The sequence below is a fragment of the Bufo bufo genome, chromosome 1 (genome assembly GCF_905171765.1).
Source record: "Bufo bufo chromosome 1, aBufBuf1.1, whole genome shotgun sequence".
NCBI classification, from domain to species: domain Eukaryota; kingdom Metazoa; phylum Chordata; class Amphibia; order Anura; family Bufonidae; genus Bufo; species Bufo bufo.
In genome coordinates this window covers 250786447-250799900 of record NC_053389.1, presented here as the reverse complement: position 1 = coordinate 250799900, position 13454 = coordinate 250786447, and the positions used below count along the sequence as shown (strand labels likewise).

Genomic DNA, 13454 nt, shown 5'->3' with positions numbered 1-13454 from the left:
CCTGAATTTGAATGGGATCTGCCAGTGTGGAGCATATGCAGGATCAGTCATTGCACACCTGTCCACTGTGTAATCCTGCCTTGCTTCTTATCACAGGTAGGCTGGATCCTTTCTGTCTTGGATGAGCTGCAGCTCAACCCTCAGCCTCCTGTAGCTGTTCTTCCGCTTGGTACTGGGAATGACCTCGCTCGTACTCTTAATTGGGGAGGGGTAAGTTGGAATTCATAAAGCTTTCCTGTTATAATAAATGTATCCAGAGATGAAATCAGCTTTCCTACTAAAATCCATGCAGCATACACACTCATCAGGCTCTGAATTGCCTATATTAAGTCGGCTACCTGGAGCCTAAAGTCCGTGGTCATAGATTTCATCTATTTATATCAGTGGTGCTACAGAAGTACAGTTGCAAGAAAAAGTATGTCAACCCTTTGGAATGATATGGATTTTTGCACAAATTGGTCATAAAATGTGATCTGATCTTCATCTAAGTCACAACAATAGACAATCACAGTCTGCTTAAACTAATAACACACAAAGAAATAAATTTTACCATGTTTTTATTGAACACCCCATGTAAACATTCACAGTTCAGGTGTAAAAAGTATGTGAACCCTTGATATTAATAACTGGTTGAACCTCCTTTGGCAGCAATAACTTCAACCAAACGTTTCCTGTAGATGCAGATCAGACGTGCACAATGGTCAGGAGTAATTCTTGACTATTCCTCTTTACAGAACAGTTTCAGTTCAGCAATATTTTTGGGATGTCTGGTGTGAATCGCTTTCTTGAGGTCATGCCATAACATCTCGGGTTGAGGTCAGGCCTCTGACTGGGCCACTCCAGAAGGCGTATTTTCTTCTGTTTAAGCCATTCTGTTGTTGATTTACTTCTATGCTTTGGGTCGTTGTCCTGTTGCAACACCCATCTTCTGTTGAGCTTCAGCTGGTGGACAGATGGCCTTAAGTTCTCCTGCAAAATGTCTTGATAAACTTGGGAATTCATTTTTCCTTCGATGATAGCAATCCATCCAGACCCTGACGCAGCAAAGCAGCCCCAAACCATGATGCCCCCACCACCATACTTCACAGTTGGGATGAGGTTTTGATGTTGGTGTGCTGTGCCTCTTTTTCTCCACACATAGTGTTGTGTGTTTCTTCCAAACAACTCAACTTTGGTTTCATCTGTCCACAGAATATTTTGCCAGTACTGCTGTGGAACATCCAGGTGCTCTTGTGCAAGCAGTGACTTCCTCTGTGGTATCCTCCCAAAAAATCCATTCTTGTTTAGTGTTTTACGTATCGTAGATTTGCTAACAGGGATGTTAGTATATGCCAGAGACTTTTGTAAGTCTTTAGCTGACACACTAGGATTCATTTTCACCTCATTGAGCAGTCTGCGCTGTGCTCTTGCAGTCATCTTTACAGGACGGCCACTCCTAGGGAGAGTAGCAGCAGTGCTGAACTTTCTCCATTTATAGACAATTTGTCTTACCATGGACTGATGAACAGCAAGGCTTTTGGAGATACTTTTATAACCCTTTCCAGCTTTATGCAAGTCAACAATTCTTAATCGTAGGTCTTCTGAGAGCTCTTTTGTGCGAGGCATCATTCACGTCAGGCAATGCTTCTTGTGAAAAGCAAACCCAGAACTGGTGTCTGTTTTTTATAGGGCAGGGCAGCTGTAACCAACACCTCCAATCTCATCTCATTGATTGGACTCCAGTTGGCTGACACCTCAATCCAATTAGCTCCTGAAGATGTCATTAGTCTAGCGGTTCACATACTTTTTCCATCTGCACTGTGAATATTTACATGGTGTGTTCAATAAAAACATGGTAACATTTAATTCTTTGTGTGTTATTAGTTTAAGCAGACTGTTATTGTCTATTGCTGTGACTTAGATAAAGATCAGATCACATTTTATGACCAATTTGTGCAGAAATCCATATCATTCCAAAGGGTTCACATACTTTTTCTTGCAACTGTATTTGGTGGACACTATTAATACTGCCGGCATACTATAAATGCACAGGATTTTTAACCGCTTCCAAAGCAAGGTGCATAGCCAGCGGGTTCTTGCTGTTTTACACAGCAGACACCTGCCACCATTGTCCATGACCAGAGTTAACTCCAGTCATGGACATTTAAACTCTCAAATGCTGTGATCATTTGTGACCACAACATCTGAGGGGTCACTTACTGGGAGAAGGCTGCTCCCCATGACTGAGCACCCCACCACAGTGAGATTGGGGAAGTAGCCTTGTGAAGGCTCCTGGCTATGTTAAAGGCTATGAACACCTTCAGGGGAAATGTTTTATGATTGCATTTTACTAATTTTGGACTAAAAATCCTTATTTTAAAAATTTTAATTTTCTGCAGTTTTTTCATAAAGGGTTAACTCTTTGCCTAGATTCAAGCATCTTACTTTCATGTTGAGCCCTTATCTGCCAGCTATGTATATCCCTTATTTTTGCACTTCTCACAGCTCATGAACACTTATTTAAGCCATATTCTTATCAGTAATACAAATTGAGCTATAATGAGTGTTTATGAGGTCAGAAGATCGGAGATAAGGAGCCGTCAGCTGAGCTGCCTGAAGGAAAAAAATAGAAACACAGAGCCTTGTACTGGAGAATCTCAAGGCTGTACAGAGAAAAGGGCTCAACATTTTTAATAAAGACCAACTGAAAAAATGATTTTGACATTATAATGAAAACAGTTCATTTTGAGTTCTCAAATTTACGAATTTTCCCATAGACAATAATGGTAAGCCATTGCAGTCTATGGTATAATGATCTGATAATTGCATGTTCAAATTCTGTGGGGGTGCGAGTGCGGGGGTACTAAAAATAAAATATACATTTTTTTTATGTAAAAAAAAAAGAAAACTTCAAACTACCCCTTTCGCTATTCTATATATAAAAGTAAATAAACAAACAAAAATAAACATCATTGATATCACCACACCAGAAAATGCCCAAACTATTGAAATATAAAAGTATTTGTACTGCATTGTGAATGATTTAGCGGGGGGGAAAAAAACTCAAAATCGACAAATTGCAGATTTTTTTTTGTCTCTTCACATCACGAAAAAAATTGCAGAAAAAGTGATCAAAATGCAATACATTTACCATAATAGTAGCAATAAAAACTGCAGATCGTCTCGCCAAAATGAGTCCGTACACAGCTCCTTAGACAGAAATATAAAAAAAGTTATGGGTGAATATGATGATGCAATTTTTTTAAAGTTTTTATTTTATTTAAAGTATTAAGACTTAACAAAATCTGTATAAATTTGGTATTGTTGAATCATACAGGCCGATCAGTTTTACCACCCAGTGAACTCCATAAAAATGAAGTGTGTTTTATTTCAGTTCCGTCCCATTCATAATTTTTTTCAGCTTCCCAATACATCATGTGGAAATTAAATGGTGGCATTAGTAAGTACAGTACATCTACAACCTGTGCTACAAAAAAAAGGGCTCAAACGGCTATTTGAATTGAAAAAAATATATATGAAAATTGTGTATGACGAGAACAGTTTAAGTAGTGTAAAATACAATATAATGTATAGAAGAAAAGACACATCGGGTGGGTGTGACAGACATACAGTATAAAAGGCACTGTACAAGTTTGAATTGGGCAGTACAGCCCCTTACATATGGACACAATACAAAATCAGTGAATTCATTATAGGTGTGAAATCATGAGGTCTATAATCTTGAAGGATAACCTCATAGATGAAGGGAATGCTGTAGCAGGTGGCAGGTGGAGATGGATTGTGGCCAGAGGCGAACTGGCCATAGACCCTACAGGAAATTTGCCAGGTGGGCCGATGCCCATAGGGCCACCCAAGCCCTCCTCACTGCTGCTGGCTGGGTACTGGGGGAACTGTAGGTGTCATTATTACAGGACGTCCAGGCAGCATGCTGAAGGTAGTTCTGGCTTGGTGTTATGGCCCACATCTCACCTCCTAAGCTCCATATCCATATTAGAGACAATTGCAGAAGTAGGAGGAGGACAGAACATGGCAGCTATTGATGGCTACAATTCAAGTATTTACTTAAAGTTGAACAGCTTCTGGGAGGTATCTTGTCAGCACTGTGGTATTTGGTTCTGTGGGATGGTATTCTGTGCTGCCCTATTGTATTACTGACCCTGCCTACTTGGCCCCATCTAGTTGCACTGCCCCACCTTGTGTCAATTTGGACCCAATTACAACTTTGGGGCCACTTTTAGTTTTTTTCCAGGGCTACTTTAAGTTCTCAGTCGGCCTCTGATTTTGTCAGCCTGCGGTATCAAAAGGGTTGCAAGAGAGAATCTGGCAGCAAGTGGTATTGGAGAGTAAAAGGCACCAGGTGGCACTAGAGAGAAAGTGGAAGCATTAGGGCAAGTAGTGCTAAACAGAAAGTAACAGCGGGTGAATAGGTCATCATTTGATCAGTGGGGGTCTGACACCTAGGACCCCTGCCGATCAGCTGTTTAAGCGCTGTGGCCTTCTCGCAGCTTACCAAGCACAGTGCTGTACATTGTATAGCGTCTGTGCTTGGTATCCCGGTCAGCCCCATTCACTTCAATGGGGCTGAGTTGCGTCTACGCCTCCTGACTGATGAACTGATGTCACTGGCCTAGAAGAAGCTGTGAGAAGACTGCAGCGCTGCTGCGAGCGCCGCTGTCTTCTCAAATAGATGATCGGCGGGAGTCCTGGGTGTCGGACCCCCATCAATCTGATACTGATGACCTTTAGGCCTCATGCACACGCCCGTATGTATTTTGCGGTCTGCAAAAAATGGATCCGCAAAAAATACGGATGACATCCGTGTGCGCTCCATATTTTGCGGAACGGAACAGCTGGCCCCTAATAGAACAGTACTATTGTGACGGTATCATCTGTGTCACCGTCTAGTATTCCCTTCTTTCCATGAAATAGCACAGCCAAATAATCCACAGAGCAATAAAACGCTAGTATCGCTAGTATCGCTGGTATCGCCGGTATCGCCGGTATCGCCAGTATCTCTGGTATCGCCAAATTAGTCCATACATGAGCCAAAGCTGAATGCTGGAAAGACTTTACTGGAAGCAACACAGGCATTCAAACATACAATTTCTTTTATCCCCTGCTCCCATGCAAGGGAGACACCCACAATAAACATACATTAACCCATAACACAAAGGTTACAACCCACATATCCTCCCCTCTGCCTGTGATATAATTATGGTACACAATGGTTAACATAATTATCCCAGGCAGGACAATACACAATGTCTTCTCTCCTGGAGACAACCGAGGTGTAATTCAATTATCTCTCAGGACAAAGGGAAATCGCCAATACACACGGGGAGACAATAGGACAGACATCACTTACTCAAATATACAATGTCCCACCCTTTACAGTACACGTAGACATTTAACACATCCCAAAATGGCACGAAGTAGACCAGGAGTTCAAAAGTTTGTAAAAGTCTCTTTGGCCTGGCTGTACTCATGGCTTTTCTGTCCAAAACCAGTTCTACACAGTCTTTTGTCCTGGAGACAATTGAGAAGTGATCCACTTATCTCCCAAGGGCATAGGCAAGACTCAATTAGCCACATGGTAGCAAAAGACAGCAAAATACATGATACTTATATAACTATGCAGCTATTGCATAAAACCGGTGCATTCAACATGGGACCGTAATCACATGGTAAGAGGCTGGCAAGTAGTCCTCTCCAAGTACTCGTGGCAAACTCAAAAGAGGGGAGTTTGTCACATATCTTCCCTTTGGGGTTAAGACTAAACAGGTATCTGACCTCCTGTCGGTCAGTACCTAGATTAGTCGGGAAGCCCACCCACAAAGAAACATTAGCAGAGTTGCCCACCCACAGTAAATAGTTAACAGGGTAGCTCACCCACAAGGGACAGTACTGGTCTGTAGGTCCCAGGTTGTGGGGAAACAGTTCAGCATCCTTAGTCTCCCTGGTGCCGCTAGTCAAACCGCTGGGGCTACTTGGGGGACAGCGGCCAGCGGCGTTCTGCACTGATGCCAGCACTTCTGCTGGGGCGAGAGGGGTGCAAGCCAGTCCTGTAACAAGGGGGTCGGTGGAGCAGAGGCTAGCGGCGCTCTGCCCTGATGCCAGCTTTTCTGCTGGGGTGAGGGGGGTGCAAGCCAACCTTGTAACAACGGGGTCGGTGGAGCAGAGGCTAGTGGCGCTCTGCCCGGATGCCAGCTCTTCCACTGGGAAGGGATCAGTGGGTATCGCAGGCTCATCCCCTGCCCCCAGAACTCGGTTGGAGGGATCAGTGGGTATCGCAGGCTCATCCCCTGCCCCCAGAACTCGATTGGGAAGTAGCTGGGAAGGGGAGGGCTCGCTAACCTCCTCCTCCTGGTATCCCTGCGGAGATGGCTGGTGATCTGGACCGACCGTCCAGCATCCCTGTAGGACTGGCACAGAGCCCGCGGTCTCATCTGTGCCCGTGTAGTGGGGTTTGTGTTCCCCTTTTCCCGTTATCTCCGGCTGCTGTTGGAAGGTGAGGCCGGTTGCCTCTCCTCCCCAGGACTCTTGTTGCTGTAGGGCAGAGGGACCCAGCATCTGCTCCCCCTGGAACTCAGGTTGCCGCTGGGGAGAGAGACCGGTTGTCTCCTCTCCCTGTGATATGCACTGCCGCTGGAGATCTGGGCAGGTGGCCCAGCATCCCTGTAGGGCCGGTAGAGAGACCTCGGTCCCATCTCCACCTGCCATCTGTGGGTCCTCCCAGGACAAGTCTATGAGGTTGCTCACCTCTGAGGTTGTTTGGGCAAAAGAGGGTATAATTTCCAGGCAATCCTCTGGGCTGAGGGATGGTGGTTGAGCTAGGTTGAACAGTTGACGGTAGCTCTGCTCCAGCTCCCACTCCATGGTGACTAGATGAATCAGGTCTGGTCCAAGGTCGTCCGCTCGGGGAAGGTCCAGCATGGTTTCCCTGATGTCGTGGATGTCCCAAAACCGACATTCTGTGCGGCATCCAAAGTCATCACCCTCCTCAAAGGCTTCCCACAGTAAGCCCGAAACCATCATAATCCTCTCATTCCGGCAGATAGTGGTTAGTCATCCATGGGTTGCGCTGGGTGGCATACCACTTTAGTGCCCGGTACGCTTTGTCCAGCCACAACTCCTTGCAAATCAGGTTCCACAGTTCCGTCACCCACTCAGCCAAGGGTTTCTTTCCTAGGAAGGGTGACCGCAGGGCCACGAGTACCTGGAGCCTCTGTTCCTCACCGGGAAGGCTCTCTCTCCGCCGCCGCTGTACCTCCTCTAAGGCCTCATACCACAGCCCCTTTCGAGTGGCATCTCTCAAGTCCAGTATGCCCTCCTCTGATACAGGCCCATCCTGTTGGGCCAAGTGCTGCTGCAACCTCCAGCAAAACTCCTCTTCCATGTTGCTGTGGATAGGAACGCTGACCGGTAGCTAGCTCTGTCCCTTGAGCTCCTTCAAAGCCAGGGTCGCTGCATGAGTGCCAGCGTTGCCCTCCATGCACCATACACTAGTGCCTTCCTTGAATCCTCTGTGCAGGGAAAAAGAACTGCTTGCCACCAGTTGTGACGGTATCATCTGTGTCACCGTCTAGTATTCCCTTCTTCCCATGAAATAGCACAGCCAAATAATCCACAGAGCAATAAAACGCTATTATCGCTGGTATCGCCGGTATCGCTGGTATCGCCAGTATCGCTGGTATCGCCAAATAAGTCCATACATGAGCCAAAGCTGAATGCTGGAAAGACTTTACTGGAAGCAACACAGGCATTCAAACATACAATTTCTTTTATCCCCTGCTCCCATGCAAGGGAGACACCCACAATAAACATACATTAACCCATAACACAAAGGTTACAACCCACATAACATCCTCCCCTCTGCCTGTGATATAATTATGGTACACAATGGTTAACATAATTATCCCAGGCAGGACAATACACAATGTCTTTTGTCCTGGAGACAACCGAGGTGTAATTCAATTATCTCTCAGGACAAAGGGAAATCGCCAATACACACGGGGAGACAATAGGACAGACATCACTTACTCAAATATACAATGTCCCACCCTTTACAGTACACGTAGACATTTAACACATCCCAAAATGGCACGAATTAGACCAGGAGTTCAAAAGTTAGTAAAAGTCTCTTTGGCCTGGCTGTATTCATGGCTTTTCTGTCCAAAACCGGTTCTACACAGTCTTTTGTCCTGGAGACAATTGAGAAGTGATCCACTTATCTCCCAAGGACAGAGGCAAGACTCCATTAGCCACATGGTAGCAAAAGACAGCAAAATACATGAACTTATATAACTATGCAGCTATTGCATAAAACCGGTGCATTCAACATGGGACCGTAATCACATGGTAAGAGGCTGGCAAGTAGTCCTCTCCAAGTACTCGTGGCAAACTCAAAAGAGGGGAGTTTGTCACAACTATACTTGTCCGTAATGCGGACAATAATAGGACATGTTCTATTTTTTTGCGTAACGTAAATACGGACATACGGAAACGGAATGCACACTGAGTACCTTCCGTTTCTTTTGTGAACCCATTGAAATGAATGGTTTCGTATACGGTCCCCAAAAAAACGGAACAGACACGGAAAGAAAATACGTTCGTGTGCATGAGGCCTTAATTGATTTTGTATTTTTTTTATATTCTATTTGATTAATTTATTTTAAAAATTATATTTTTTCCCCTCTAACTTTTCCTTCTCCTTGCTGCTCTATTCAGGGTTACACAGATGAACCTGTCTCCAAGATCCTCTGCCATGTAGAAGATGGTACCATTGTGCAGTTGGACCGATGGAATCTACATGTGGAGAAGAATCCTGATCTACTCCATGAGGAGCTGGATGATGGGACACATAAGGTCAGAGGTCAGATGCTCTGCCCAGGAGTCTGGGGGTGTAAGATTTATCATGCTGGGTATATAATGGAGGATCCATGGCAAGAAGTCTCATATTACCATTAGAAATTATTGCACATTATATTTACATATACATGACTTGAATGTGTTACCTAAAAATTGAAAAGCAGAAATGTATATACGGTATTACATTACTCCAATATTTAGTTGTGTTGATCTGTGTCCTTTTATTCATATTGTAAATGGGTTTAAAATGCACAGGGACTACCTCGAGAGACACAAATCCCCTGTTAAATACATCATTTATGCTGAGTTATATCCTGTATTATACTCCAGAGCTGCACTCATTATTCTGCTGGTGGAGTCACTGTGTACATACTGTACATTACATATCCTGTGCTGATCCTGAGTTATATCCTGTATTAAACTCCAGAGCTGCACTCACTATTCTGCTGGTGGAGTCACTGTGTATTTACATTACTTATCCTGTTTTGATCCTGAGTTACATCCTGTATTATACTCCAGAGCTGCACTCACTATTCTGCTGGTGGAGTCACAGTAAACATACAGTTAGGTCCATATATATTTGGACAGAGACAAAACAAAACAATTCAGATGCAGTTGAAGTTCAGACTTTCAGCCTTAATTCAGTGGATTGAACAAAATGATTGCAGAAAAATGTGAGGAACTGAAGCATTTTTTAAACTCAATCCCTTCATTTCAGGGGCCTTAAAAGTAATTGGACAAATTAAATAACTGTAAATAAAATGTTAATTTCTAATACTAGGTTGAAAACCCTTTGTTGGCAATGACTGCCTGAAGTCTTGAACTCATGGACATCACCAGATGCTGAGTTTCCCCCTTTTTAATGCTCGGCCAGGCCTTTACTGCCGCGGTTTTCAGTTGCTGTATGTTTGTGGGCCTTTCTGGCTGAAGTTTAGTCTTTAACAAGTGAAACGCTCTATTGGGTTCAGATCAGGTGACAGACTTGGCCATTCAAGAATATTCCACTTCTTTGCTTTAATAAACTCCTTGGTTGCTTTGGCTTTATGTTTTGGGTCATTGTCCATCTGTATTATGAAACGCGGACCAATCAGTTTGGCTGAATTTGGCTGGATTTGAGCACATAGTATGTCTCTGAAAACCCCAGAATTCATCCGGCTGCTTCTGTCCTGTGTCACATCATCAATAAACACTAGGACCCAGTGCCACTGGCAGCCATGCATGCCCAAGCCATCACACTGCCTCCGACGTGTTTTACAGATGACGTGGTATGCTTTGGATCATGAGCTGTACCAGGCCTTCTCCATACTTTATTCTTTCCATCATTCTGGTAGAGATTGATCTTGGTTTCATCTGTCCAAAGAATGTTCTTCCAGAAGTGTGCTGGTTTTGCAAAGTCCAATCTAGCCTTCTTATTCTTGAGGCTTATGAGTGGCTCGCACCGTGCAGTGAACCCTCTGTATTTACTTTCATGCAGTCTTCTCTTTATGGTAGATTTGGATATTGATACGCCTATATCCTGGAGAGTGTTGTTCACTTGGTTGGCTGTTGTGAAGGGGCTTCTCTTCACCATGGTAATTATTCTGCGATCATCCACCACTGTTGTCTTCCGTGGGCGTCCAGGTCTTTTTGCATTGTTGAGGTCACCAGTGCTTGCTTTCTTTCTCAGGATGTACCAAACTGTAGATTTTGCCACTCCTAATAGTGTAGCAATTTCTCGGATGGTTTTTTTCTGTTTTCGCAGATGAAGGATGTATTGTTTCACCTGCATTGACAGCACCTTTGACTGCATGTTTACTTCTCAGCAAAATCTTCAAAATGCAAGCACCACACCTCAAAACAACTCCAGGCCTTTTATGTGCTTAATTGAGAATGAAATAATGAAGGAATTGCCCACACCTGCCCATGAAACAGCCTTTGAGCCAATTGTCCAATTACTTTTGGTCCCTTTAAAAACAGGGTGCCACTTGTAAAGGAGCTGAAACTCCTAAACCCTTCATCCAATTTTAATGTGGATACCCTCAAATGAAAGCTAAAAGTCTGGACTTTATGTCCATGTCCATTATATAACTATAACTTGAATATGTTTTAGTAAACAGGTAATAAAATCTAAATTTGTGTTAGTGTCCAAATATATATGGACCTAACTGTACATTACCTATCCTGTGCTGTCCTGAGTTACAGCCTGTATTATACTCCAGAGCTGCACTCACTATTCTGCTGGTGGAGTCACTGTATACATACATTACTTATCTTGTACTGATCCTGAGTTACAGCCTGTTTTATACTCCAGAGCTGCACTTACTATTCTGATGGTGAGTAGAGTCACTGTACATTACTTGTACTGAGTCTGAGTTACAGCTTGTATTATAGTCCACAGATTGTCATCCCAAAGAATGATAAAGACATTTTCCTTTGACTCGGAGAAGACCTTTGGTAATGTTGTCTGGCTCTGGCTCAATAAAGTAAAAAAAGATGATACCGTATTTTTCGCTTTATAAGAGGCACCCGATGATAAGACGCACCCCAGATTCTAGAGTAGGAAAATAAGAAAAGATTTTTTTTCATCAGACCTCATATAACAGCCTTATAAGAGCCTTATAAGACCTCAGATTAGCCCATCAGACCCTTATCAGACCTCAGATTAGCCCATCAGACCCCCATCAGGCCTCAGATTAGCCCATCAGTACCCCCAGACCTCAGATTAGCCCATCAGTACCCACAGACCTCAGATTAGCCCATCAGTACCCGCAGACCTCAGATTAGCCCATCAGTACCCCCAGACCTCAGAATAGCCCATCAGACCTCAGATCAGACTAAAACAAAAAAATCATCTTACCTGTCCTGTGCCGCAGCTCCTCTTCAGCTGTCGTGCTCCCATCTTCCCGGCCTGCGCTGCACTGTCACATGACTGCGTGCAGCGTCAGGTCATAGTGCGCGCACTACGTCCTGATGCTGTACGGGGTCAGGATAGTGCAGCGCACGCCGGGAAGATGGGAGCGCGACAGCTGAAGAGGAGCCGCGGCGCAGACTAGGGAGGGTAAGTTTTACCTGCGGCGCTTCGCTCCCCGCTCCTAATACATACTAGTGAGCGCTTCCATAATGGAAGCGCTCACTAGTATTCGTTTTATAAGACGCACGGACATTTCCCCCCCACTTTTTTTTTTTGGGGGGGGGAGAAGTGCATCTTATAAAGCAAAAAATACGTTACCAAGGAAATTTTTGAGTATATTGGAGACAATTTGCAGCTCTATGGAGGAGTTTATTAGTATTACAAGAACCTGCTGTGATCTCTTTAAACTTTACAAGTTTTGGTTACAAGTCATCGATGCCCTATGTCACATTTGTTATATAATCTAACATTGGAACCGATTGCTAGAACCCTTCAGTATAATATAAAACCTGTTACATCTCCAACTGTTTTAGTAACTACTTGCATCCCCCATGTAATAACAGTTCTGGAGCATCTATTCTTATGGCTCTATGTTGTGCTGTTCCTTTATTATTTCTACTAGAAGTTTATGCATGAATTGTCAGCCGCTTGCAGTAAAGGTACAGCTGGGTGTTACCAGCCGGGTGTCGCCCCCCCCCCCCCCCCCCCCGCACAGTCTGACACCAGCAGTACTGATTGGATAGAGTCAGACACACACCACTGGTAACACCCAGCAGTACCTTTACTACAGACTGCTGGCAACTTATTTGTAAACCTCTTGCAGGAATAATAAAGGAATGGCACAACATAGAGTCATAAGAATAGATGCTCCAGAATTCTCACTACATGGGGAATGCAAGTAGTTGCTAAAAAAGACATGTCTGGAGAGGTGACCAGTCCTCTTTAATATACGAAGGAAGGAGATAGAAGTAGGCAAATTTGCTGATACTCTATTGGTATTTTTGGAGGATGGGTGAAAAGATGTTGCTGTGGTGCTGGACTAAAGAATTTCACATGATATAAAATCAATTGCAATAAATCAGCGGTATTAATATTTTCAAGAAAGTAAATAAATCAAGCCTAAAGGTAAAGGTATACTGCAGAAAAAATGCTTAGACTTCTGGATAATGAAGAAAGACCACATGGAAAACTTATATCAATGTTTCTATGCCACAATTGTGGCATAAAAAAGTCGCACATTATGGCGCGTGGCATCTGTGCACCATAATTTGCGACTTTTTGAGGTTCTCAGCACTTTTCTGAAGTGTGCCAGTCTTGATATATCTCCCTCAATGTGATTGAACTGAGATTGGCAAAGTATAAACTGCTAGTGGTGCTGGATCTAGACTTGTATTATAGCTGGCCTAGTGGTAATCTGGGTGATGGGTGTCTTAGCTGTCGTCCCTCACCTTCCAGCACTGTCTTTGATGCAGAACCTGGCCACTCTGCTGTCAGACTTCTCAAGTATTTACTGGAGGCTGTATAAAGTGGATCTCTCTGGAGAATCTGTATCAGGAGCAGGAGCACTGAAGTGTGCTTCCTCTCCTCTCTCTAGGTAGACAGGAGCTCCCCCTCCTGGCAGGAAGCACAACCAGCCCACCCCTAACAAGAGGGGAAGAACAGGGTGGTTAGCCCTTTTTCTGCCTACATTTACCAA

At 44.0% G+C, this 13454-nt stretch overlaps 1 protein-coding gene across 2 annotated transcripts in view; it reads left to right on the top strand.

Moving 5' to 3' along the window:
- DGKI (diacylglycerol kinase iota) overlaps nt 1-13454 on the top strand; it is a 292586-nt gene that overhangs the window by 82555 nt on the left and 196577 nt on the right. For both annotated transcript variants that reach the window (XM_040438414.1, XM_040438411.1), the window contains exons 13-14: nt 97-210; nt 8728-8865. In XM_040438414.1, coding sequence (XP_040294348.1) covers nt 97-210; nt 8728-8865 — 252 coding nt within the window. The remainder of the gene's footprint in view (nt 1-96; nt 211-8727; nt 8866-13454) is intronic.